The sequence below is a fragment of the Stenella coeruleoalba genome, assembly GCF_951394435.1.
Source record: "Stenella coeruleoalba genome assembly, chromosome: 10".
Classification (NCBI taxonomy): Eukaryota; Metazoa; Chordata; class Mammalia; order Artiodactyla; family Delphinidae; genus Stenella; species Stenella coeruleoalba.
Genome location: NC_137156.1, coordinates 35,099,136 through 35,124,558, shown reverse-complemented (window position 1 = coordinate 35,124,558; position 25,423 = coordinate 35,099,136). Strand labels below are relative to the sequence as shown.

Below are 25,423 nucleotides of genomic sequence, written 5' to 3'. Positions count from 1 at the left end.
CTGGTTATAAAGCCTGTGGGCCAGCGGGTGAGCACACTCCCGGACGGCCAGATCCTTTTCCTGTCACCCCCAGGCAGATTTAGCTGCTGACAGCTGCTTGGGACTCTGCCTCCAGGCCTTGGCCCAGACCCACCGTCTCTCCTCTCTCTCAGAGACTCCCAAGCCTCAGCCCCTCCATGGCCCAGAAAGAAGAGACCGCCGCGGCCACGGCGCCTACCTCGCAGGATGGCGAGGATCTGGAGAACCTGGAGGACCCCAAGAAGCTGAAGGAACTGGAGGAGCTGCCGCCCTTTGAGATCGTCACAGGGTGAGAGCTGGGTGTGCACTGGGTTCCTCCTCCCTAGAAGAGCACTGGCTGGGGACAGGCTGGGGGGACTTAGGATGGTAAGAGTAGGGATTGGGGTCACCATGCTGCAGCCATGAGAGTGCACGGGTGTGCACAGCAGGGGCTGCAGGGGACGCAGCAGCAAATCTCTCTTGGCTTCTCAGACACCTCCAGTCAGGGGAGGTGGGGAAACTCCGTGGAGGCCAGGGCCCAGAGGAGGAAACTACCCCGGAGGCATCACTTGCCTCTCTGGGTAGAGGTTGTTTAGTCCCAGGGAATTTGGTAAAAACATGGGATGCCACCGGTACATTTCAATATGGTCCTGAAGTAGCCCCTCCCTCAACGTCTCTCTCTGCTTCTGAGTGGGCCTCTCCTCTACCTGTATGTCTCTCACTCTTTCTTTAGAGCTTCTCCCTGGAGTAGAAGATCCTAAGACAGGAAAGACAGATCCATCCTTTCCCAAGCTAGAGTGAGAAGCGTTTCTTTTTTTTTTTTTTTTTTGCTTGCTGAATCATTTCTGAGTCTCCCCAGGGGCTGCCTACATCCGCCCCCCAGGGAAACAGAGAAGTAATAGGCCAGGCCCAGAGCTTCTGGGCAGAGGAGGGGTTCCAACACCCTCAGCCACAGCCTGCAGGAAGCAGGATCTAGAGCAAAGAGTGCTGAGGCTCCAAAGAGGGGGCTGCACACAGGGTCCCCCTGTCTTCTCCAGATTATGCCACTTCCAGGAATGAAACCAAGCTGTCTTCCTCCTCTTCCCTCTCTGTCCCTTTGGCAGAAGATTCTGCTAAGTTCCTAATCAAAAAATAAGGGAGTACGTGGGGCCACTAGGATTCCTTCACGGGAGTCTCCAACAATGCCCACAGCAGACGAAGGGCCACAGGAAAAGAAACTTCAGGAAGAACGGAGGCCTGATGCCTTCAAGGGGCAGAAGGGGCCCTGGGAGGCCATTTGGACTTGCTGTTTGAAGCTGGGCAAGTGCTTTTCCAGTCCTGGCTGCAGTTTTTTCATTCGTAACATGAGGAAGTTATGCTAGTTGATTCCCAAGGTCCCTTCCAACTCAGATATTCTCCGATTTCTAACAGAACCTGAGGGAAATGCATCCTAGTTCCTGAGGCAACGCTTAAGGAAAGAGCCCCGGAACTTGCACTCACCCATGGCCAACCAAGTAATGTCCCCTTCAACCCAGGATTATAGGAGCAACGGGGCACAGATTAATACATTCACAGGGAGAGCCTAGGGCCACCGGGACAGGAGAATCCTTGATTCCAGTGGCTCTCTGTGGAAGGAGATCCTTCTTCTAACACCTCAACATGCTGGTCCATGCTGGCCTTGGTCACATACACACACACACAGGCACATGCACACCCACTCTGCACAGTGTCGTGATCTTGTGATCTCCCCGGCACAGGGGCAGGGTTGCTTCAGAACAGAATTAGAGTATGTTTGTTGAGTTGAACATGCGTTGAGGTCTCAGCATGGTTGGTTTTGAAAGGTTCAATCCTCTGATGTCACTTGCACGTGTCTGGAGCATTATAATCTCGGCACACTTCCATAGGCCTGAGTGCCTTCAAGCCTCGGCACAAGGCCAGGAGAGGAGCTGTATCGTTGCCACTCTACAGATGGAGAAGCTGAGAGTAGGGGAGATCCAGTCACTGCTCCAAGACCACAGAACCAGGAAGTGGCAAGTCTTCTGACTCCACCCTAGCATCCTTTCCACTGATCTCCCAAACAGAGCTCCAGCTCTCTCCATCCTCGAGATGGTGAGGCTCAGAGGCTTCCCTGACCCAAGGCTCAGAAAAAAAGGCACAGGAGGGCAGCTTTCTGGGTGCTCTGAGAGCAGTTCAGGAGGGAGGTGGAGCCCTTCGTGTTTCCCAGCCACAAGGAACAGCTGTGGAGATCTGTCTCCTGGGCCCCTCCAAGTAAACAGACAGCTTAAAATAGCCTAGAGGTGTGGCTGTCTGTGCCGGGACAGGAAGAGGGAACAGCTCTCCTCTCTCGCTCTCCAGGCGCCCTGGCATCAAAGGACCAGCAGAACCTGGACTTCCACGGGGGAGAGGTCTAGCCACACTGACCCTTAGAACAGGGCCCCAGACTAGAACCGCAGATGGCTTTTCAGGAAACAGTCTGAGGGGAGGAAGGGGTACTGGGTAGGAATAAGGAGAGACATGCCCACTTATCGTGATTCTTGTTTGAATAGGGCACTCGGGATAGAAAGCAGATCTAAAGGAATTCCCTGGTGGTCTAGTGGTTAGGACTTGGAGCTTTCACTGCCGAGGGCCCAGGTTCAAACCCTAGTCGGGGAACTAAGATCCCACAAGCCTCGTGGCATGGCCAAAAAAAAAAAAATAGAAAGCAGACCTAAGAACATTAAAAATAATGTGGTAGGGCTTCCCTGGTGGCGCAGTGGTTGAGAGTCTGCCTGCCGATGCAGGGGGACACGGGTTCGTGTCCCAGTCCGGGAAGATCCCACATGCCGTGGAGCGGCTGGGCCCGTGAGCCATGGCCGCTGAGCCTGTGCATCCGGGGCCTGTGCTCCACAACAGGAGAGGCCACAACAGTGAGAGGCCCGCGTACCGCAAAAAAAAAAAACAAAACACACACACACACACACACACACACACACACACAAATAATGTGGTAGAAAGTGCTAGAGAAAGGTCTATAACTGTGGCAGTGTGCCCAGGCCCGCTCATGCCTCTCAACTGAGAGTCAATCGGGTGCATCTCTTACCAAGTCTGTGTTCACTACATCCCGTTGGTTTCCTGAAATCTCCATAATGGGTGTGTTTACAGGAATCAGCAAATGTTAGAAATCAAGGCTTTTAAAAAAAATTTTCTTTCAGAGAGCTGTTAAACCAGCACAGCACTGAAAGAGAGAACCCTCTGAACAGGAGGAGAGCAGAGGAGGGATGTGCCTAAGGGGTAAGATCTGAGGCCCGGAGAAGGTACCATCCATCGGTACCAGGTTTAATTTCTCGTGTGTCGACTGCTGTCCAAAATCTGAGAGGTTGGATTACTCAACCTATCTTTCAGATGAGGAAACCAATCCTCAGAGGGAGAAATAATTTGCCCAAAGCTAGTGGATGGAGTAGGGTGTGAACCCCAAGACTCTCTGATTTGCATCAGACAGTGATGCAAGTGCATCTAAAAAGGCCATAAAGAAGAGTCTTTTATATTCAACAAATATTTTCTGAATAGGAGACATTTGTTTACTGCCTGTTTCCCCCAGAAATATTTAACCTCCATGAGGACGGGGACTCTGCCTTTTAGGTGCTTTCCCTAGCACCAAGAATGGTACCCAGCTCCTAACTGGTACTCAATAAACATTTGCTGAATAAGTGAGTGAACTCATGATCGAGCACCTATTGTGTGGTAGGCTCTCTGCCAGACATTCGGGTAGAGAATTAATTGCAGGGAGGGCTTCTTGAGGAGAGAAGTTCAGGAAATATATACGAAGATCCAGCAGCGCTAGGCTCACAAGAGAATTCCACTGGATCATGCCTGCCTCTTAACTCAGCATGCTTGAGGGGAGCTCTGGGGCACCGGAACGGGTTGGCTCCCCATGTCTCCACCCGAGCTGCAGCCCTGCCTGGCAGCTCCCCTTGCTGTGTGTTTGTCTTTATCTCTAGTTATGTTGTGTACGATTTTACATAAGCTGAACCTGCTATCAAAGGGATTATTCTAGAATAGAGATAAATGGCACAGGCGACGAGTCTCCTTCCAACCACTTCTCTAGCCCCCAGTAGTTTACTCCACCCATGTGAGGAACGGAGAGGAGAAGCAGGGTTCAGAGAAGGGCCAGGCAAAGAGTGAGGGGCCTTTGACACCACTGTTAATGCCATGGCCCCTCACCCCTCACCTGGAGTCTGGAGCAGGCTGGGAAAGTTTGTTCTATAAAGAACAGAAGACGGCCACTGACTCTGGCCACCCTGGCCTCCACTGAGGGTTGGGGGAAGGTGGAAGCTCATGTGCAGAGATGGTGTTTCCCCGGGAAACAGGGCGGGCCCAGGGCTTTGGGAATCCCGTCCAGAACTGTCAGTCAGGAGCCAGCAGCTCCTCAAACCCCTTCTTAGCTCTAGGAAGTCGGGCTGTTAGAACTCTCTGCTTCCCTACACTCCTCCTCTGACGATGCCCACTCCTAGCATCTTCTTTGAAAAGTGGTCTGGAAAAGGGAAAAGGAAACTGAAACTGGCAATTCTGCCTCTTTCAAGTAGGTCACGAAAGGTCTCGTGAGCAAAGCGGAAACGAGTCAACACTCAATTACCTGTGAGTAGATTTTCTACCCCATGGATTATTTGGGGGCAAATGTTTAAACTTGGAGTAGCTTCCACTGCCCTCCAGGTTGCTTCCTTTCACTGTCTAGATTTATGCTTAAGAAATGCAAATGTTTTTTAATGTGAAAGTGAGAATATATATATATATATATATATATATATATATATATATATATATTGCATTGACTCACATCTCTTCTCCCTCCATCAAGCAGACCTTTGTCCCACTTTTTTCTAGATATAAGGATCCTCCACTTCCTGCCTAGAGAATTGCCCAGAAACCGGGGTCTAAGCAGATGAAGTATGAATGGCCTTGTCTGCAGAAAGTATGAGGAAGTGGTGCCGAAAGAGGTGCTGAAGTTGGCAGGAGGGGGTAGGAATCATGCTGTTGGTTTCTGTGCTTGAACAAGGGACTGAGTCCAGGTGAAGGAATCTACCATCAGCATCTCTCTCCTGACTACCACTCCAACACACACACACACACACACACACACACTCTTTAGCAGTAAAATATCTGCTGGGGTTGACAGCAACGGGCTATAATATAAGTAAGTGTGGTACTTGGGCATATCATGCTACTAGAAAATAAAAGATGTTTGTGATTATCTACGAAATCACTGTCACTATTTCCTTCCTTCCACTAGTGGGCATAATAGTTTTATGTGATTCTATAATATAACCCAAGATGGCCATGTTGGCTAGCTCTCTGGAGAAATTTCAGACCTCTGCTGCCTCTATTCTCCTGGTAGCCCTCCAGGGCCGAGCTGTTTCAGTCTGTGGGAAGCCCAAAGAACCTCATTCAACCTTTACGCTCCTTCTGGAAGACCAAGAATCCCACTGGGAAGCCAAGCACGGTCAGTCTCTGAGCGAGCCCAAGGAAAGACGGGGAGCCAGGACCTTCCGTGACTTTCCCTTTTGCCTCTTGGATGCACTTCCGTTCCTGAGGTCCCTAGTCCAGAAGGCCCTGCTGAGGGACAGGGTAGACCATGGGGCTGTTGGCCCACGGCGGTGGAAAGTGATATTTACAGAGAGGTGAACATTCTTCCTCTCCGTTGGGTTTCCGGTTTCTCTGGGTCCTCTCCTCTTGCCTAAAGAAGAGGAGGATGGGCTGAGAGAAGCATCAGTTGTAGACCATCCAGCCAACCTGCAACTGCACACTGGGCCACACATGTCCTCTCGGCTGGGCTGTACTTGGCAGAGTTGGAGCAATACTTCGGGGTTTCCAGAAGGAAACCTGAGGGACCAACAGGCAGCTATTGTGGAAGCCCCCAAGCCAACCAAGCAGCCATGAATCCTTCCAAAAGTTTTACCTGAGATTCCATCCTACAGGTAGCTCTGGATTGGACTTGGGGAAATGGTCTGGCAAAAGGCCTTGAAGAAAGGAAATCCAAAAAAGAGGGGATATATGTATACCTATAGCTAATTCACCTTGCTGTACAGCAGAAACTAACACAACATTGTAAAGCAACTATACTCCAATTAAAAAACAAACAAACAAAAACAGTTTCAGCAAGGAAGGTAAGCTCTGTGCTTCTCGGGAGAAAAAAAAAGCCACTCTAGGAAGTGAAGGGATCATTTAGCAACTGGCTGAGTTCAGGAGTGGTCTGGTGGGGTGGGTTTAATGGGGGAAAGCCCAGTGTAAGTGAATTCCCAGCAGGGATTGAAAGAGGACAGGGGAATCATCTGGCCGTCCATCCTCCCCAAATGTTAAGTAAATATAAACACATTCAACCAGGGACAGAGGGACTTAGAGAGCTAAAGATAGTACCCGAAGGAATCCCAGGGCTGGGTCCCCAAACACATCCATCTCCACAATGGAAACTTAACCTGACAGCAGGGGACATGGAAAGCTGGCTGGAGAAAATGTGGTGATGGGGGACGGAAGGACTGCAGGAAAATAGCTCAAGTTTCCTCAGCTCTTTGGCACCTGCTACTAACCCCTAAGAAGCCAAGACCCTGGGATACCAGGGATCCCTCTGCAGCCCAGGGAGTTGGGTGACCTCTCTGGGGGAAGGGAAGGGGTGTAGAGAAGCAAGAGCAGAGTTAATGGTTGCCATAGGGTATCTTCTGGGGCAACCACAGAGATTACATTTTTTTAAAAGAAAACATCCACTCCTCTCCTTCTGACCTTTGCAATCTCTCCTGTTGCAGCCTCTTCATTCTCCTTGGACTTCGAACCTGCACAAATCTTCCCTATTTTAGAAAAACATGCACATACACGTAAAGATGAAAACAATCTTCGCCTCTGATGCTTTCTTTAGGCCCTCTCCTTTTTTCTCCCCTTATTACTACTAAACTTTTCAAAACACCTGGGCTTTTTATGCTGCTTTCATTTCCTAATCATCCATCTCCCCTTGGACATATTCATTACCAAGTCTGGTGCTCTAAGACACCAAATGGGCTTTCTACATTTCAGGCTTTTCCCCCAGCTTCCCTCTCTCTGCCTAATGCCATCCCGGTACTCTTCCATGGACCTCACTTTCATTATACCTTTCTTTCCTCAGGAACCTGTAACAATTCTCTATTGGCTACTGAGTCAAGGCTAAACTCTCAAGAACCTTCATCACATGTCCTCCACTCTACCTCTTCATTTTACTAGTCCTCTACTGTTCTCAGCTGTCTTCTTTACATCTTTTCTTTCCAGCTATAATCTAGCTGCTAGATTACAAGCATCTGGAAGGCAGAGGCCAAGTCTTTTATGGTTTTGAAATGTGTCAATACTATACAAGTTAATTCATATCAAGGTACCCTTAGGTAGTCTGGCCTCAAAGATAAACATTCTTGGACACTTACATGACAACCCTTCTTTCACCTGAGGGAAAAGACAGACTTGAGAAAAACGGTCCTTGGGAGAGCCTGGGACTGCAAGTTTTAGGCCATCCTGTACCTAAGATGCAATATCCGTGACTGACAAGGAGAGATATGAAAGCATGAAATGTTCTTGCTCTGTCATGAGATATTTTACAGGCTTGCTACTTTGTAAAATAACTATTTGAACACTGCTTTTCAAACCTGGCCACATAGAATCATCTGGAGCACTTTTTTTTTTTTTTTTTTTTTGGCGGTATGCGGGCCTCTCACTGCTGTGGCCTCTCCCATTGCGGAGCACAGGCTCCAGACACGCAGGCTCAGCGGCCATGGCTCACGGGCCCAGCCACTCCACAGCATGTGGGATCTTCCCGAACCAGGGCACGAACCCGTGTCCCCCTGCATCGACAGGCGGGCTCCCACCCACTGCGCCACCAGGGAAGCCCTGGAGCACTTAAAAAATACTGATGCCTGGGCCTCCTCCAAATGTTCTCATTTAATTGGCTTGGCGTGGGGCCTGGGCATGGGCATTTGTAGCTCCTCAAGTGGATTCTAACGTACAGCCAGGTTAAAGAGTCACTGATTTAGAAATGTGAGCGTGTGCTGTGTGCTGGGAGTGAAGGTGGAGTGTTTGGAGACCTGTGCTAATGAGGTGTCCAGGATGCACACCTCACTCCAAAATTCTCTCCTCTCCTTTAGATAAACATTTGAATTCCTTCGTGTCTTTTTGTCACTGCTGTCAGCGTAGGCAAGTCCTGTTTCGGTATTGAGAGTGAATGCGTCTCAGAGGTACTTATCTTGGAGAGCCATCCACTCCATGCTAGTCCTAGAACAAGAACTCATCATTCTCTCTCCTTCCCTGTGCCTTTGCCTCCTTGACCCACAGGGAGCGGCTGCCTGCCAACTTCTTTAAGTTTCAGTTCCGGAATGTGGAGTACAGCTCCGGGCGGAACAAGACCTTCCTCTGCTATGTGGTTGAAGCGCAGAGCAAGGGAGGCCAAGTGCAGGCCTCGAAGGGATACCTAGAGGACGAGCATGTCGCCGCCCACGCGGAAGAAGCCTTCTTCAACACCATCATGCCAGCCTTCGACCCGGCCCTGCGCTACCTGGTCACCTGGTACGTGTCCTCCAGCCCCTGCGCGGCTTGCGCTGACCGCATCGTCAGGACCCTCAACAAGACCAAGAACCTGCGTCTGCTCCTCCTGGTGGGGCGGCTCTTCATGTGGGAGGAGCCTGAGATCCAGGCGGCCCTCAGGAAGCTGAAGGAGGCTGGCTGCAAACTGCGCATCATGAAGCCCCAAGACTTCGAGTACGTCTGGCAGAATTTCGTGGAGCAAGAGGGTGAATCCAAGGCCTTTGAGCCCTGGGAGGACATTCAGGAGAACTTCCTGTACTATGACGAGAAGTTGGCCGACATCCTGAAGTAGGCGAGTGGGCTCAGCCTCACGTGAGTCTTTTCAATGTTAACTTGGGTAGAAGGTCAGGCGGAACGAGTGGTCTCTTTGATTTTCCTTTGATAGGATTTCATCTCTGTTTTTGGTTGGTTGTAAAAACATTCTTAGAAGATCCCTCCTTCTTTTCTCTTTCTTCTCAATTCCTCTCCCTAAATCCTTTTCTCTCCTACTCTTTTATATCAAACTGATTTTCCCCATAACTTGGAGTGCTCAAGGGTGACAGGAATCCAGAAGCTTTGATGAGACAGAATGACTTTCATAGTAAGATTTAGACGGTGCAAGGACCTGTTACTGAACAGCAAAGATATTTCAGCCCCCTAAGCATGTCCCCATGTCCACCTGTTCAGACTTACTAACTCTGGACACCTTCTAGACGCCCTGCCGCCACCCCATTTGCAATCTTACCATTCCATTTTTCTCTAATGTAGGTTCTGCATTCCTACAGGGGCATTTTTTTTTTTCATTTTTGGTACTTTTGAAAGTCCCCGAATGGATCTGTATTCAACTTTTTGGGGGCCAGAGAAGCTTTCATGTTTTCAGACGAATGGTTCTGCTTTGAAGGAGACCAATAATTGCTGTTTGAATGTACAATGCAAAAACATTTCCCTAATGTTGAGAAGACCTCATCAGAACTCGCAGAAAAATGAATGCGGGGAATGAGGATAATATAGCAACAAGTTCTGCTATACAGCAATGTTTAAAGGTTTAAAAGATGTTTGTAAATTAGGCAGCAGCTCAGAAGTAGCCTCCTACAGATATCAAGATGTGATAGGAGAACTGGAAGTAAAGATTAGCTATTTAAGCAAATAATTAGGACACGATTAAGGCAAATTTGGCCTCTTGCTGAGGGTAAATTAGACTCTTAGAGAAACAGGCCGATTGCCCTCAGGAAAGAGGGTAAAGGATCCTTTACTACCTCCTTTTGAATTTCATCTGATCTAGTTTGCTCCCATAGAAGTGCAATGACTAAGTCTCTTTACAAGACCTGAGTTACCGATCAAAATTTTCCCGTAACAGAGAAAGGGTCTTCACCACCCTCTTATCCAACTTTAATTCTGGAACACCTCACTTACTAATAAAACATGAAAGCGGCATGCTTCCATGAAGATATTAAACTTATTTTTGGTGTCTCACACTCGTAATAGTCTAAAGAGATGTTGCTTCATGGACACGTTTTGGAAACGTAAGTGTTCAGGGCTTGATGTTGGCAGGTGTTTGCTATTAGACATGCACACAGGGTGCCTGATCATTCTCCAGCTGAGCGTTCCCCAATCCATGAAGACACAGTTTTTGGCCATTTCTTACAAAAAGCAGGACCCATTCACTGAATTCAGTGAGACTATGGTCAGGTAACGCCACATGGTACTTTGCTCACACAAAATAAGACCCCTCTGAGTGGTGGTGAGTAGTAATACAAACAGATTTCTAAGGATGGCCTCTGAAAATACAAAATTAACTTAAATTCCTCGAAGATTTTATTAGTATAGGGACTGTCACTCGTAATTATAAACCCTACATAGATTATGTAGAATGATGACTGGTAGCCTAATTTTAACTCGTGTACTTTCTTCTTACGCATCTTTCAGAGTCACAGGCCACTTCTTCCAGCTGCCCAACTAACCAGACGTCAGAGATGGATGTGTGTGTGTGTGTGTGTGTGTGTGTGTGTTGTCCATTAAGTCAAATAATTAAATAGCTAGGGCTTTCCTGGTGGCGCAGTGGTTGAGAGCCCGCCTGCCGGTGCAGGGGACACGGGTTTGTGCCCCGGTCCGGGAGGATCCCACATGCCGTAGAGCAGCTGGGCCCATGAGCCACGGCCACTGAGCCTGCGCGTCCGGAGCCTGTGCTCCGCGACAGGAGAGGCCACAACAGTGAGAGGCCCGTGTGCTGCAAAAAATAATAATAATAATAATAATTAAATAGCTAAACCTGCTATAAAAATTAAACATTTCAAGGAGGATTAAAAAGAGCCTTTAATTTTGGATAACTGAGAGTTATATCTTTTGCTAATCTAAATAAACAAGTAAAATAGATAAATCAGTTTGAGGGAAAAGTCCATTTCTAAGTCAAATTATTTTTAAATAAAATATTATTGGACATGTTCCACATTATAAGCCTCCTTCCATTAGTGTACATAACCGTATTATTGGACCCATTAACATGCTTCCCTGTACTCTATTTTAGTTGCTCATATTCCTGAAGGGAAAGGTTAAAATGTACCAAGTTAAAAAAAAAAAATTGGCATGAAATCAAGTTGTCATCTAAAAGCAAAGAACTCTGCTTAATTAAAATACTCTCAAGAAATGAGCATTTGTTAAAGAAAATTTGTCTCATATTTCTTATTCCGTCTTTTTGAAAAATGACAGAATAGGATTTAACCATATATTTAACTCAAGATAACATATTTAAAGCAGATCTCTTCTGGGGCTTTCTCTGTGCGAACCACACCAAAACATGAATGAAACAAATCCAGTCCTGAGTAAACCGGAAATCACAGGAGACTATGGAGAAATTCAGGCACTTGCTGGCGAGGGCACAAAGAATCCCTAACTCAAAAAGAAAACCCTTCACTGCTTAGGGCCAGCAAGGCTTTCAGTAACATGCTTTCTGTTTTCTCACTAAGGTCTGTCTGCTGCCACCAAGAGACAGCAATGACACATGTGGCCATCTGGGACATGCCTGACTTCCCAATGCCACTTGGAGCTGGACAACATTTGACACGAACCAATCCTACTGCACAACGCCCTCCGAGGACTCAAAATACACTTATGCTGTAAATCATTTAAGCTGTGCCTCTCTCTCTAAGGCTGCTCTTGGGAAAGAGGAAAATGAGCTGCGAAGAGAGAAACGGCAACCATATACGGGCACCAGGCATCCACGGGGCTGCAGGTCCGCATTTCCCTCAACTGGGCTGCTTAGGTCGAAGAGCCTCAGACCCAAAGTCTGCACAGATCTTTGAAATATGTCCAGAAATGCATCTTAAGTTGGGTTCTTTTTTTTAAGAAAAACAGCAACATTAATAAAAGAGGTGGTGTGGTCTTTCTGTGACCAAGTTTTTTAAGGAACTTGGACATTTAGAAGTTATTATGGACAGTAAGCAAGTCCCAGGAATAGGGATGTCCCAGGCTATGAACCAAGCCATGACAATATATAAAGTGGGAGGAAGGCTTAAACCAGAACTTGCCTAGGCAACACGGGATGTACTAACTCTCCCATGCAGACTTCACACCTCGGTCTTGACCTTCATGAAATATTTTCTTCTGAGATTAGCTGTAAATGAGTACCTTTTCCCTCCTCTGAAGACAAGGAGTATGGCAGAGGATGAAACAAAAGGCACAAGAAATCTGTTTCTAAGGTATATAAACATCCCAAGTGCCAATTCATAGGCAATTAGCACCTTGATTAAAGAGGAAAGGACAAGAAGTAGGATTTCAATGTTCAGATACACATAATGTAAGAATAGTCAGTATGTGGTACTTGATGGCAATGGCAGGATGGTGTCAAAAGTCTCATTTCTTAAAAGGCTTGTTTGAGTCCTATGTAGAAGCAAAATTTCACATGTGAATTTCTGGGTGTTTCCCAAACTCTAACTAGGTTTCCAGGAATAATGTGTCCATTCTGAGTATCAGGCCATGCCTCCTTTCCCCAGGCTTCAAGTGTGGTAAGTCATTGGAATTTGACCCCAAGACTATCTGCAAATGACAAAGCACTTTATCACATCCCTGCTGAATTCCACTCACAGCCAGACCTCCACAAGACTAGTTTTGTTAAAGAAATATGAACGAGGCTCATACTCCATGAAAAACATTAACCCTAATCCCTTAAAATGTAGAAGCAGCCTAGAAAATCAATGTTTTGACCCAGTGTTAAGATTTATTTGCATAGTTAGGCAAAATACTTGAATTCTAAGTTTCCTCTTACCACTCCACTCTCATTTTGTTTTGTATAGACATTCTCTCCCTTTTTTTTTCCCCTTCAATTTTACTGTGTGTATGTGGACAGAAACAAAGCTCCAAAAAAGTCTTAGTCTAAAAGTTTGACAATGAACTTGCCCCCGGCACTGCCCCTACCCCCAACAACATGGAGAACTTGTCTGTTACACATAGATACAAAAGAAGTGAAATACTTTTTGAAACTGCTGCCTCATTCAGGCTGAGATGCAATAAAAACACAAGTCTAAGGTACAAAGATTATATTTAACCAGTGCTTTCCTGGTGTTTAACAAGCCGCTTCTAAAATCCAGTTCTTTTACACTTGGGAAAGCAGCGAGTCCTATGACAGACCCAGAATTCACTCTAGGGAGAAAATCAATAGGAGGTCCGTCTCTTTGAACTCAACACCACAGTAAGGGGGTGGAGGGTTGAAATACTCTACTAGTTTTCCCCATACCTCTGATACTGAACCACTGGCTAAATCCATGAACCTTATTCTTCCACCATCGAAATCAAGAGTGGACAAAGCACTGCTCTCTTAGCTTAGAAGAAAAGGGGACTAATATTTACTGTTTTCGATCCCAGGTGGCTACACATCAGAATCCTCTGGAGCTTAAAAATACAAAGAAACCTGGCCACTCTCCCCCGCCCCCCCCCCCACTACCAAATTAGAATTCTTTTTGGAGGAAGTGGACCTTTATTTTTTTTTAAGGAGATTCATATGGGTTTTGTTGAGAACTATTGATTTGACTCATTACTCCACACTAAGAACTTTGCCACATATTTCATAGTATTTTATTTGTTTCATGACTGAATTCAAACAGGTTCAATCACAGAACCTATGTGGTGGACAAAAGAGAGCAGGAGTTCACCACGGGGAGATTCTAAAAGCCTGCCTTTCCAGTGTGCTGACCCACAGTTCTTGCCCATTCTGATGTCTTATTTCTCACCTTGCTGCTCTTTGTACTGGAACCTCTTTCTGACTCCTCCGGATTAAGTTACAGGTGAATCCTCCATTACCCAAGTCCAGAACAACACAGACATGTGCACAGAACCTCACTGCCCGCCCCCCCGCCCAAGAATTTATTTTTCCATTCTTGTCACCACAAATTCCTTGTTAACAACATAAAACTCTTTCTTGTAATTTAAACAAAACTGAACCCATAATTCTCTCCTAGGATGAATATTATGACATAAGGATAATACCAGGTAAGTGCACAAATGACAAAAGATGCAAAATTAACTGAAATGTTCATCCTTCCTGAAATTTCTCTTAAACAGCAGAAGTAGAAGCAATGCTGACACCTAGTGGCAACCCAAACAAATCAAGTAGCATCCCTAGCAAAACAGGGGTCATAGGCCCAACATTTGGCTTCCCCACCTAGTATCAGGCCATCTAGGCCTTACCTTCCTGGAAAAAAAAAAAATTCCCAGCAACACTTCCCAAGCAATCCCTCCTCCAAATTCCCAGCCCAATCGTGAGAATACAGCAACCAAAGTCTGGCCTGTGAAACAGACTACTTCACATGAAACTTTCCTCTGACCATTTTAAGATCAGTTTGCTCAGTCCTAAGGCCCAGATGACACAGAAGGTAGACGTATCCAAAATGCTCATCTGATCAGAGTGTGTACACAGTAATTCTGATGTCTGTTGCCTCAAAGATCTCCTCAATCATCGCAGATACATTTTCCCATTGCAGACGATCAAGACCACATCCAATCCTGAAAAAGACAAAACATCCCCACTGGTTGTGACGAAGGTATCTGGGAAAACACTCCTTCCCTCTTCCTCTAGGCTGCATCCACCCAAAGCCTAAGGTATCATCTGGTCTCACACCTATAGGCAGCCATGGTGGGAGCTGGGAAGTTAACTCCTATTGTGAGTCACCTAAGGCTGTTTCCTAGAGCGCCCTAACATCCAACAGCTGTCACTTCTCTTTTGCCTAATAAAGTACCACTTCTCAGTTACTTCAGGCTACGTTTAGAAATGTATAACTGCCGTGAGATGGAAGAACTTACTATCCTTCTATTTCTACTGATGAAAACTAGCTGTTGGTGGATGGCAAAAGGTTGGTATTTTTAAAATACACTTATGATAATGAAATGTTAGGAAGATAAAAAGGAGAATGACAAAGGACAGGATCTCTGCACACAGGAAGTCAAGAGGGAATGTTGGGAAATGCCAAGCTGATTGTAATTCAGATCTTTGCAGCACTCTGGTGAGAAACCCCAATCGGCCCACAAAACTCTTACTACCTGGCACCTTTCTTCCAAGATGTTACTTAACTGATCCTCAATATCCCTAGGGAAGAGAGATGCTTAAAATTGATAATTTTCTATAAATGTGGTTAAGTACCTGAAAAAATTGTGATTAAAAAAAAGTTTCTGGTACATAAGCGATGAACATATTAAAGACCAGCGTAACATAAGGGACCATGTAGCCATGCTCGTAAGTAACTTGGACCTTGGAATAAACCTGCATGCATGCTCAGCACTGACAAAACTAGTCTGACAAGAAGAGAAGAAGGGACCCCAAGCCTATTTCCTGAAAAGGAAACAAAGGGGATACTGAACCCCTAACGTCAGTCCCTTAAGTTCCCAATATCTAGGGTCTAAGACATTACATAAGGGACCTATCCTCTGGCTATTGTCCACACTGAACACAAACAAGCATGCAGTTTAAAAAGCAGTGGTAACTTACAACTTTCTTCACACAGAATTAACAGGTTTGGGACACCTGAAGTGGCCCAGAGAGAAATCACAATTGATCAGTCTTTGTTCTTTAGCTGTATTGCTTCAGAAATAGAGCCCAAGCTTCAGGTAGAGGATGCCCAGAATTCAACTAATGTCTGTGAACAATGGTTCCTCCCTACTAAGTAGGCTGAGGCAGGTCTGTGGTTTAATCATCCTGATTCATTCAGCCCAGGCTAAAAGATGAGCACACCTTAGGCTAAGATCTGACAACTTGTTTACTGATGATTTTTAAATGTTTTGAAATTTTTCCACCTTTAAGTCTGTATTTTAGGTTACATTAAGCTTTTAAGTCACTTGTCTTTGGGTAAGACAGTAAACCCCACTAATCAAGTCTTCATTTAGGGCCCTGGATTTCCTTGCCTTGGCATGGAGAGGTCGGTGACTCCATTCTTCAGACAGTGGGACTTCATGGCCTCTAAACTCTTCTGTAAGTTTTCATAAGTTGGCTTGTGTGAAGCCCTTTTCTTTGTAATCTAAGTACAAAGAACGAATTCAAATTTCCATTAGTCCAAAATGAGAGCCAAAGAAAAGTCATCATATTCTCCCAACATCCCGATAATTAAAATAATAAGTATATTTTTATAGAATAGTCTAAATGACAAATGTCATACTGTCCCTTCCAGTTACGGGAGCTCCTCAGGAATCCACTACATAGAGCCTGAGAAACCCAGACACTGCCATATAATAAGCTTTCCTTTTCCCAAGAAAACCAGATTAGCAGGTATGCCTATTGTCTACTGTTTTTAAGCAAAGTAGGTGAAAGTTTCTGTGCCACTTCCAAGAGATAAGCCGCATATCTGTAACAAGGAAGAATCTATAACAGCTAAAAATTTCCTGTTAGGTTTATTTATTTAAAAACTGTGCTTGAAAAAAAAAAAAAAAAAAAAAACTGTGCTTGCCTTTTATTTCCCTATAAAAGAACAGAGACAAACTGGTAGCATTCCAAACAAGACTGGAAGTCACAGTAGCATTAAGGACATTCAAAGAGGCTAGGACATGTCCCCACTCAGTGTGCTGTCCAAATCAGGCTTGTCGTGACTTGGCTATAAGTCATCCAGCACCATCGCCAAAAAGCTGCACTCTTTCTGAGGCCAAAGACCCTTTGGATAGTGGAAGAATCCCACACTGAGGAAGCAGGCAGGAAAGGAGATGAGTATTACTTGGCACTGCATTTGATTGGGAAGACTGAGAGAAAAACTCCTTTGGGCAATCTATCTCTTGAGACTTTATTGTCTCTATCTTACTATGATTAGGAAGGAATTAAACTATGGGAGGCATCCCTAACTTTTCCAAGTCTCACAGCACAGGTCTTTGGTGAATGTCACTACTCTTTCCCATGGAGCTGGGACGCAGCCTCATGTTCCTTTCTAATCCAGTGCACCAAATGGCCACCACTTCCGGATCTGAGTTGGCATGAGGTCAGCTTTTTGACATCTCTGGTTGTCTGGAATGAAACACTGTGATCGACATAAATGCAGTACAGCCCATTGGTTTACCAGTCCTTAGAACTTACTGAGAATTGGCCCCATCTTACCAGGTAATATATATATCGCCCATCTCTCTTCAGAACAGCCACTTCTCCAGACTTTTTTTCTAAGAAAAACAGTTATTTAATAGTAAAAAAGAAAAAGAAAACCGAAACACTGATCTCCATTCTTAGATTTTTAAAAAATCTTTATAAATTTGAGTCTACTTCAGAACTAGAATTAATTTTCAACCCTGAAGAACACTTTGATCCTCATCAGCCTTCCTAAATACTGTATTCCTTAACTTCCAGCTTTCTTCTTAATGTTTTCTGAATCATGTTTTCCTCACACCCCATCTTTGGTCCTGCTGCATTTTCAAATATACCCTTACTTGTTCACTTAAAAAACTTTAATGTCTATTGCCGTGAAATGTTTTGGAATGCACAGCACTTTTTACTTGCCAAATGTGTTTAATAATAATCCTTTTACATACAAAAACAGCTAATGCGTTAAGCATTAAGGGGAACACAGATGTATTTAAAAGTTCTTAATTATTAAAGAGATTTCAATCAGGAAAACATGTCATGTTTAGAAATAAATATAATACAAAGCAGTAAGAAGTTGCTTTCTTAAAGGCTGGGATTAGAATCACCAGTGGAAACTTTGGTTCAGTAAGCCTGGACTGTGGTCTGAGCAACTGTTTCAGAAGCCCACGTGTGATTCTGATACACATCTCTGGTTTAAAATCACTGGTAGAAAGTGATGGGAGGAGTCTGTAAGGAAAAGGTTCTAAACTCTTTGAAGCACAGCACAATATGGGTAAACAGAGGATCTTGAATGTCAAGCTAAAATCTGTGGACTTTGCTAAGCACTTCTGAGTTATTAAAGGTTTCAGAGAAACGGAGTAAAATTATCAAGAAAGATTTATAAAAGACGGGGAAGAAATTTAAAACTTTTACAAGAATTCAGGTTTCTTGTGATAAGGACCCAAACTAGAGGCCATTTTTGTAGAGGAAAAACTTAATCTGCAGAGTTAAAAGGACTCAGTAGTTAGGAACCCCATCTGTGCATGTATATCTTGTTTAATCATTAAGTATAACAAGAGCATCAAAAGATGCTCTAGCCAGGGCAGATAAGTTCAGCTGTTTTCAAAACTCACGTTGATTTAACAGTTCCTGCACCCCTCCAAATTTCTTCTTGAAGTGGACAGCTATCCCAGCGCCCATTCGACAGTCCTCACTGATACAGTGGGCTAAGGAGTCTGTTTTGGGGCATGCAAAAAGGTCTCCTTTCACATAAGTAATCTAAAATGTGCAAAGGGAAAGAAAAGTTTCATTAGTGACAGAAAAACACTAAGCTATTTCTTTTCCTTTACTGTGCCCACCACCACTTCTCCGTCCCTCCTTCATTTAAAGACAAATCCTCAGAATTTAATTTAAGGGGTTATCTAAAGCGAATTAAAGCATGTGCATAAGAAAGTGATAGGTGGTTTCTGCCTAGGACTGTATCAGCCTTTCTAAAGTAAATCAGCAGGAGAGAGAAAGACAATTCAATTATTGGTTTAATTAAAAAGTGTTTACGCTTTTGACCTCAATTATTCTGAATTTCAGTTCACCAGTAAATTAATAGTTGTTACGCACTCTGCTTCCTTCTGAATCTTCATTAGGGCTGCCAGCCATGATACTGAGTCGCTATTTCCAGAATTTAAGTGTTTTCTTCAACTATAAAAAGGGGAAAGGAAGTAAAAATACTTAGGCAACCCGAATATATTACGTTCAGACTGCCCTGACCACCCACGTACAAACATTTCCCCCCCACCGTTTATCGCTGAAAGTAAGTTCGCCTCTAGGAAGTAATGCAAAACTCTTCTGGGGTTAAGGAAAAGAAAGAATGCCTGGTTTCGGAGGCGGACGGGCCCCGCTCGCATTTCGCGCTTTCCTGGAGCGGAAGAAAGGCGGTCCTAGGACCCGCCTCCTCCTTTCCCCGCGCCCGCGCCGAGTAAGGCTGATTCAAGACAGTCTCCTTTTCCCTGCAAGATGCAAAAGTATTTCCCCATTGGATTTGGCCCAGAAGCAAAAAGGTGGGACTTGGCCACAGTCCCATTAAGCCGCATCTAGGGAGTATACAGGCCTGGGGGAGTGTACTGCCGAGGCGTGGGCAGGTGGAAAGGGAAGGCGGCCTCTCAAGGAAGGCTCACCCCCATCTTTTGGGGGGAGCTGCGGGAAGAAGTCTAGAGAGGCCTCCCATTCTCTGTTTCCTACCCTAGGGCGGATCAGCGAGGGCGTGGGGCCTGTCCCGGGGTCCCGTGGTAGGGAGCGGGGAGGCTCGTGCAAAGCCCCAACGTACCGGGGTTACCCTTCACCTGGAAAGGAGTCGGCCGTTAGGAGGTCCCGCCCCGCGGGGAAAGGCTCTGGTAGGTGGGGAGCAGGAGAAGAGCCCAGATGTGGAGCCAATCCCGCCAAAGCTCTTAATTGCACGCACCTAAGATGGCCGCCCACCACCTGGGAGCGGGGCGGAAACGAGCCCTTCTAGCTAGCTAGCCGAACCTGCACTCTTTGGTGATGGCCGCCGAACTTCCGTTGGTAAATTCCATAGAGTACCCCGCCGCCGCCCGGGCATGCGTAACGAGACAGCGAGTTGGGTAGAACGGCGCTTGCGCATTAGCCCCAGGAGCGTGTCTCCAGGGGCCGCATAGACGGGGGAGGGCAGTTGGCAAAGGAGTAACTTAGCGCCTGCGTGGTACTATGCTCAGGGCGGTGTTTGAAGGTTGAAGGGTTGAAGGGTCTGGCGTGTCTAGAAGGCGCCTGCGTATTCCTTCGGCCGGGGGGTGTGATCCAATCAGGGAAGTGGGCGTGGCTTCAGGGGACGCCTGAGCAGTGCTCCTTCAACTGGGGGTGGGGCGAGCCCGAGCTCGGGTTAGGGGGCGTGATCTCAGAGGCGCCTGCGCGGAGGCAGTTGGAGGGAGGCCCGATTCCCCTTTGTTCGGCTTCGCCATTTTGCTAGGCAGCGGCAGTGGCGGCGGCAGCGGCGGCTGGAGCCTCTGATTGGGTTTCGGGGTCCGGTACTGGAGCCAATCAGCGCGGGCAGCGAACCGGGGGAGCGAGGCACGGTGAGTGTGAGGAGCCAATATCCAGCGGCCCAGAGCCGGCCCCAGCGCCCCGATTGGCGGGTCTCGCTGACCACTCAGGAGAGGCCCAGGCGCCCGTCGAGCCCGGGGAGTCAAGCTGAGCCTAGCCGAGCTGGGCTCCCGACGGCCCAGGCTGGAGCCTGCGAGCGCCCCAGGGCACTCCCGGCCGAGGCCTGCAGGGGGCCGCCCCGCGCGGGGATGGCGCCCTCGGGAGCAGGCATCTCGGGGTCCAGGGCCTCGCAGGGTGCCAGAGCCAGTTGGGGATGCGATGCGTCCCCGTCCCCCCGACCCTTAGGCACAGCTTCTCAGGCCCCAGGCCGGGGGGTGTTGGGTTTGCCTGCCACCAAGGCCCCTAAGCTCAGGTATACACACACACGTGGGCCCGGGGCCTTGGCGGTTTCCTCCTGGTCCTTCCGGCCTCCCAGTTAAGCCCGCCCTTGCACTCAACACGCTCTGGCCCTCGGGACGGGAAGTCTCCCCCCGCGGGGCCCGCGCACCCCACCCCTCCGTGAGCGGGTCTGTCTGTCTGCAGCCTTCTGGGTCGGGAGGCAGGCCCGGGGAAGACGCGCGCCGCAGCCATCGGGCCCGCGTGCAGCGCGGAGAGGGGTGGGCCGAAAGGGGGGCCCCGGCCACCCCGCCGTCCCCGCTGTCCCCCTGATCGGTGGAGGGGATCCATTAGTGCACCCACTCCCCGGCCCCGCTGCGCCCCACCTCCCAGCACGCTCGTCCCGGGTCTCCGGCCCGGCGCCGTTACCACCCCCTTTTGGCTCGTCATTTCCTCTCTTCCCCGCCCCGATCGCCGGGCAGAACTGCACACCTCCGTCTTGGAGCGCAACCAGGCGGTCACCCGTCCTTGCCCGGGCTGTAAGGCCTGTCCATTCGGTGCCTGGAACCTCACTATAGAAGGTGGCGAGCCCTGTGCATTCCTTTTCCCGGAGGCTGCACAATTTGCTTTCATTAGTCTTATCTGTTGTTTTTCATCTTGTGAACTCTCGCTCCCTTGGGAACGCACAATTATTTTCTTTTAACCTTTCTGTGTCACTTTGAACGTGTCAGGTTTCACTCATTAGCTCAGTCCACAGCCATCTCTTGGTTTGTTTTTTTCCAGTATGTTGATGTTTTCTCAGCAGGTATTTATAGAAACGTAACAGTCTTGTGGGGTTTTGGTTAGGGTGAAAGGAAATCTCCGTTGACAACCAAGTATCGAACAGTTAGTATGTACCAGGCGTCCATCTGTGTGCTGGGGAGGGAGTGGTTAGAGGTCGATAAGAACCTTCCCAGCCTGGTGGAGACTGACAGGTGAACAGTAATTAATATCTCACGGTTAGTGTTGTAACGGGGCCAAGTTCAGTTCTGTGGTGCACTGATGTGTGAGCTACCAACAGCCCCGGTGGAAGGCCAGCATTGCCACACTTTTGATTGGCCTTGAAGGATAATGGGATTTCTTCGGACAAGAAAGAATGGAAGAGCATTGCTCACAAAGAGAAAAGCAAGTGCAGAGGCACCAAGCTTTGCTGTGTGTTCAAGGGGGAAGAAAGTACAGGGCAGTGGGCAGTTGCCGTGAGAGTTTAGGCTGGAAAGCCCAGTTGGTAAAAACACTTGTATATCTTGCTAAGGAATTTTTCGGAAGCAGTTATTTTGTGGAAATTCGGATAGGAGAAATCTAGAAACACACTTTTTCTAAGATTGGAAAAATAAGTTTCTGGCTTATGGGGTTCTGCTCCACAATAGCAGCTGACTTTGGGGGGAAAAGGAAGACTTTTCTCCTAGGACTTTAAAAGTTTTTACTTATGTGAAGCACCGAGTGCAGCAGTCCTTGCCACATAGAGTAGGCCTTTAGTATAATCACAGTTACTAAGGTCATACAATTGGTAGGTTGCAGAAAACTACTCCTGAGGAGTAGTGCTCTTTCCACTACTAAAAATTTGAGGACAGTTTTTGTTTTCACTTTTTGTAATGAGTTTTTCATTGTTTAAGTCATTTTTAAATTTTATTAAATTCTTAAAATATCTAACAGATGGAGCACTGTGGTTTAGATATTTTTTAGAATGTTTACATTTGCCTTTGGACTGGATGAATACCTTGGTACTTAAAAATGGTTATATCTAGTCACTAAAACACCAGCAAACATTTTTGCTAGACTTCTTTCTAAGCGACAGTTATAGTCTGGTCACTTTTTTGCTAAACCCTTCTAGAGACTCCACCTATCTGCAGAAAAATTTAGCCTGGAATGTTGAGATACAGTAATCTGGCCTTAGCTTTCTCTTGACATGTGGCCTTGTATATACTGTTCATATGTGGAAATTTTTCTCTCCTTGTTTTTATGCTCTATCCTCATTTGGAGCACTCCATTCCCTCCCACTTCATCACATATATAAATCCTGCTCATGCTTAAGACCAGGTCAGATGCCACATTTTTCTAAAGCCTTTTTATCGATTCCCAATAGGAAGAACTCTGTGTCCTCCCTACTCCCATATTTGTTTTTCTCTTAGGGGTTCAGTACAGATTTTTACTCCTTTACTAAATTTAAAGACTCTTTGAAGTTAAAATCTTAGTCACAGTTTTACTTTTATTTCTAAAACCTTCAGGACGGTGTCTGACAGGTGGTACATCATAAGTGGAGATTAAGAAGCAAGTTAGGAACTGCAATCCAGAACCTTTTGGATGATGGGGAAGCTGGACAGCCCTTTATTCTCTAGTCTTTTATCAAACACAGATCAGAACCTGTTTGTTGAGTTGTGAAGTCAATTTAGTGGGCCAATGCTGGTAATTTTTTACAATAGAATAGAAACTATCACAGTTCATCTTATGTTATGAAGGTAAGTATTCATGAAACTTTTGTTTTAGTTACTTTTTTAATATGTTGCATGTGCATTTGTGATGTGAAATGTTTTTCTTACTGTGAGTTGTCAGCAAAGTTTGAAAGCTGCCGTTCTAGTTTTTACCTGGTAGTGATTGTCAAATATGATAATTCTATGGGGTTTTTCACTTGCTTGTAGTTGAGTTTCTGGAAGTTTTAGCTTTAAAATAAAAATGTGTGTGGTTCCACAATGAATGGATTCCACAATGAAGTAATTAGCTGCATTTCAGGTTCTGCAGCTTGAAGTGAAGAGGAAGGGAAATTTTCTTGCTAACCGGAATAAACATACTCACTTTCTCTCTTTGAGGAAAAAACATTCAAACTTTGAGTTAGGAGTGAGAGCTAGACAGACTAAAGCTGGCTGGCTTAATTCTGTCAGAATGTGGCCGAAAGGCACTTGAGGAAAGACGACGATGTTTGCAGTTCTGCTGATTGAAGCTCACAGTAATGGGAACACATGGCTTCATAGAAGCCAGTTGCGTCCAGCCTTCACCATTAGCAGTCTCAGTATCATGCTCCACGCTGAATCGCTCCCTCGTTAATATGACAGAGAATTGCTGTTAGACTTGAAGCTGCTTCCTTTTGACCCTTCAAAGTATAGTGGATTTAAGTGTTTTTAAATTGCAGCATTTGTATTACCAGGATAAACTAGTTAAGAAGAAAATCTGCATGACGTTTTATTAGTCATTTCCCTGCACTTCCAGTGCGATGTAAACTTCTGGAAATGAGCGGTCAAGGAAAAAATCTTATACAGGAAGGGGATTTGGGGTGGGGTGGGTTGTTAAAATATAGAGGACATTCCTTCCTGATCCTTATTTTTTTTAATCAACTCTTTTGAGATATAGTTTAGACTTAAAGGATAATCATTTTAAGTGTACATTTTGATGAATTTTGACAAATTTACACACCTATGCAACCACCAGCACAGTGAAAATATAAAACATTTTATCTCCCCAGAAAAGTTCCAAATGTTCTATTCCAGTCAACTTCCCACCTTCCCCTCTTCCCCCTTTTCCATTTCCAGGAAACCACTGATCTGCTCTCTGTCTCTAGATTACTGTTACCTATTCAGGGTTTCATATAAATGCAATCACACCACTGTTTTGTATCATGACCCTTAATTTTTAATTTTATTAGTTTAGAAATATAAATGTATTGTGTGTATTGCAGTTAGAGACAAGATAGAGTTCAGGGAAGACCATTCGCTTCCCTGGAAGAGCCACTTCGTCTGGCTGCAAATCTGATTTTCTGTGCTGTTCCCAGAATCTCTCAGGAGCCAACTGAGTCACCCAATTCAGAAGAGACATAAAAATCAGAAAGCCAGTTTTTCAGTATGCAATGAGAAATAACTATCAAGTTTACTTGTGTTTCTGATCATATCTGCTCCCTGTCGGCTACTGTATATGTAAATCCAAATTATAGCTAGATGTGTGCTTGGTGAGTATTCCATTAGAGCAAGGGTAGTGAGTTGAAGAACCACATGGCCACACACCATCATGCTGTGATGACATAGTCATCCTGTCACTTGTTTATAACTCCTACACTCTTATACTACATACCAATTTGGTTATGAGTAGTAGGCTCATTCGATTTTCTTTTTTTTTTTTTTTTTTTTTTGCGGTACGCGGGCCTCTCACTGTTGTGGCCTCTCCTGTTGCGGAGCAACAGGCTCCGGACGCGCAGGCTCAGCGGCCATGGCTCAGGGGCACAGCAGCTCCGCGGCATGTGGGATCTTCCTGGACCGGGGCACGAACCCGTGTCCCCTGCATCGGCAGGCGGACTCTCAATCGCTGCGCCACCAGGGAAGCCCCTCATTCGATTTTTATTAGATTTTCCTCCCAACATTTTAGTATAAAAATTTTCAAACATACAGTAAAGTTGAAAGTGTTTTACAATAAACACCTGTATACCCTTCATCTAGAGTCTACTGTTAATGTACTATACTTGCCTTTTCAGAGAGATACCTGTATATATATCTCTCTCCATCTATTCATCCATCGATATACTTCTTCTTAATATTTGGGCACGCACTTGAATATATTTTGATTTCTTCACATCACATTGAGACACTTTACAATCATGCTGGGTGATTCATATCCTCCACCATGTGTGGATTTGTGGAGAGTGGTGCACTGCTTTGCTGCTGTGATGTGCAGATCATGTAACCCACATAACTTTGTCATTCAAATTTTAGAATTCATGAAGGCCTGGAGAAAAGTTTGGGGAAAGATTTATCTACATTTTGCTTATATACAGCTGTACCTCCCCCATGTTTCCAAGGTGAATTACCCTTTGATAATTTATATAATTTAAAATTTTTGAATCATATCTTTATTCAAGGTTCTCAAATATCACTTCGGTTTATCTAATTGTGTGCTTATTTCAAAAAGGAGCTTTCAGCTGTTAAAGTGTATGAGAATAGT

General features: G+C 45.8%; 3 protein-coding genes across 25 annotated transcripts in view; 2 read left to right on the top strand and 1 right to left on the bottom strand.

The window, feature by feature from the left end:
* Positions 1-7: 7 nt before the first annotated feature.
* APOBEC2 (apolipoprotein B mRNA editing enzyme catalytic subunit 2) lies at positions 8-12,791 on the top strand. Its single transcript, XM_079934836.1, has 3 exons — positions 8-307; positions 8,293-8,853; positions 11,484-12,791. The coding sequence occupies exons 1-2, from the start codon at positions 177-179 to the stop codon at positions 8,831-8,833; spliced, it is 672 nt and encodes a 223-aa protein (XP_079790962.1). The 5' UTR covers positions 8-176; the 3' UTR covers positions 8,834-8,853; positions 11,484-12,791.
* Positions 12,792-12,930: 139 nt separating this feature from the next.
* Positions 12,931-19,942, bottom strand: OARD1 (O-acyl-ADP-ribose deacylase 1). 4 transcript variants are annotated; one of them, XM_079935737.1, is made up of 6 exons: positions 19,359-19,942; positions 18,653-18,733; positions 18,172-18,316; positions 17,081-17,139; positions 15,907-16,019; positions 12,931-14,514 (listed from the first exon to the last, which is right to left on the bottom strand). In XM_079935737.1, exons 2-6 carry the CDS (start codon positions 18,689-18,691, stop codon positions 14,412-14,414), a joined length of 459 nt encoding a protein of 152 aa, XP_079791863.1. In that variant the 5' UTR covers positions 18,692-18,733; positions 19,359-19,942; the 3' UTR covers positions 12,931-14,411. The 4 variants fall into 4 exon arrangements, with proteins under 4 accessions (XP_079791863.1, XP_079791864.1, XP_079791865.1 ...); XM_079935738.1 differs by having other exon boundaries at positions 19,375-19,942; XM_079935739.1 differs by having other exon boundaries at positions 19,494-19,942.
* Positions 19,011-25,423, top strand: part of NFYA (nuclear transcription factor Y subunit alpha) — a 26,003-nt gene continuing 19,590 nt past the window's right edge. For 12 of the 20 annotated variants that reach the window (XM_079935727.1, XM_079935724.1, XM_079935722.1 and 9 more), the window contains exons 1-3: positions 20,013-20,501; positions 22,729-22,959; positions 25,195-25,280. The gene's annotated coding sequence lies outside the window, so the exon portion shown is untranslated. Of the gene's footprint in view, positions 19,093-19,982; positions 20,502-20,960; positions 21,046-21,981; positions 22,960-25,194; positions 25,281-25,423 lie in introns of those variants that run through there. The other 8 variants (XM_079935715.1, XM_079935730.1, XM_079935728.1 and 5 more) reach the window with 8 other exon arrangements.

Bases quoted from the DNA above. Each gene is read 5' to 3' on its own strand.
- APOBEC2 (XM_079934836.1), top strand. From the start codon at position 177: ATGGCCCAGAAAGAAGAGACCGCCGCGGCCACGGCGCCTACCTCGCAG. The intron at 308-8,292 runs GTGAGAGCTGGG...CTTGACCCACAG, and splicing joins CCCTTTGAGATCGTCACAGG to GGAGCGGCTGCCTGCCAACT.
- OARD1 (XM_079935737.1), bottom strand. From the start codon at position 18,691: ATGGCTGGCAGCCCTAATGAAGATTCAGAAGGAAGCAGA. The intron at 18,317-18,652 runs GTGCGTAACAAC...TGCACATTTTAG, and splicing joins AAGATTCAGAAGGAAGCAGA to ATTACTTATGTGAAAGGAGA. The intron at 17,140-18,171 runs GTGAGTTTTGAA...TGTTTTTCTTAG, and splicing joins GCAGGAACTGTTAAATCAAC to AAAAAAAGTCTGGAGAAGTG.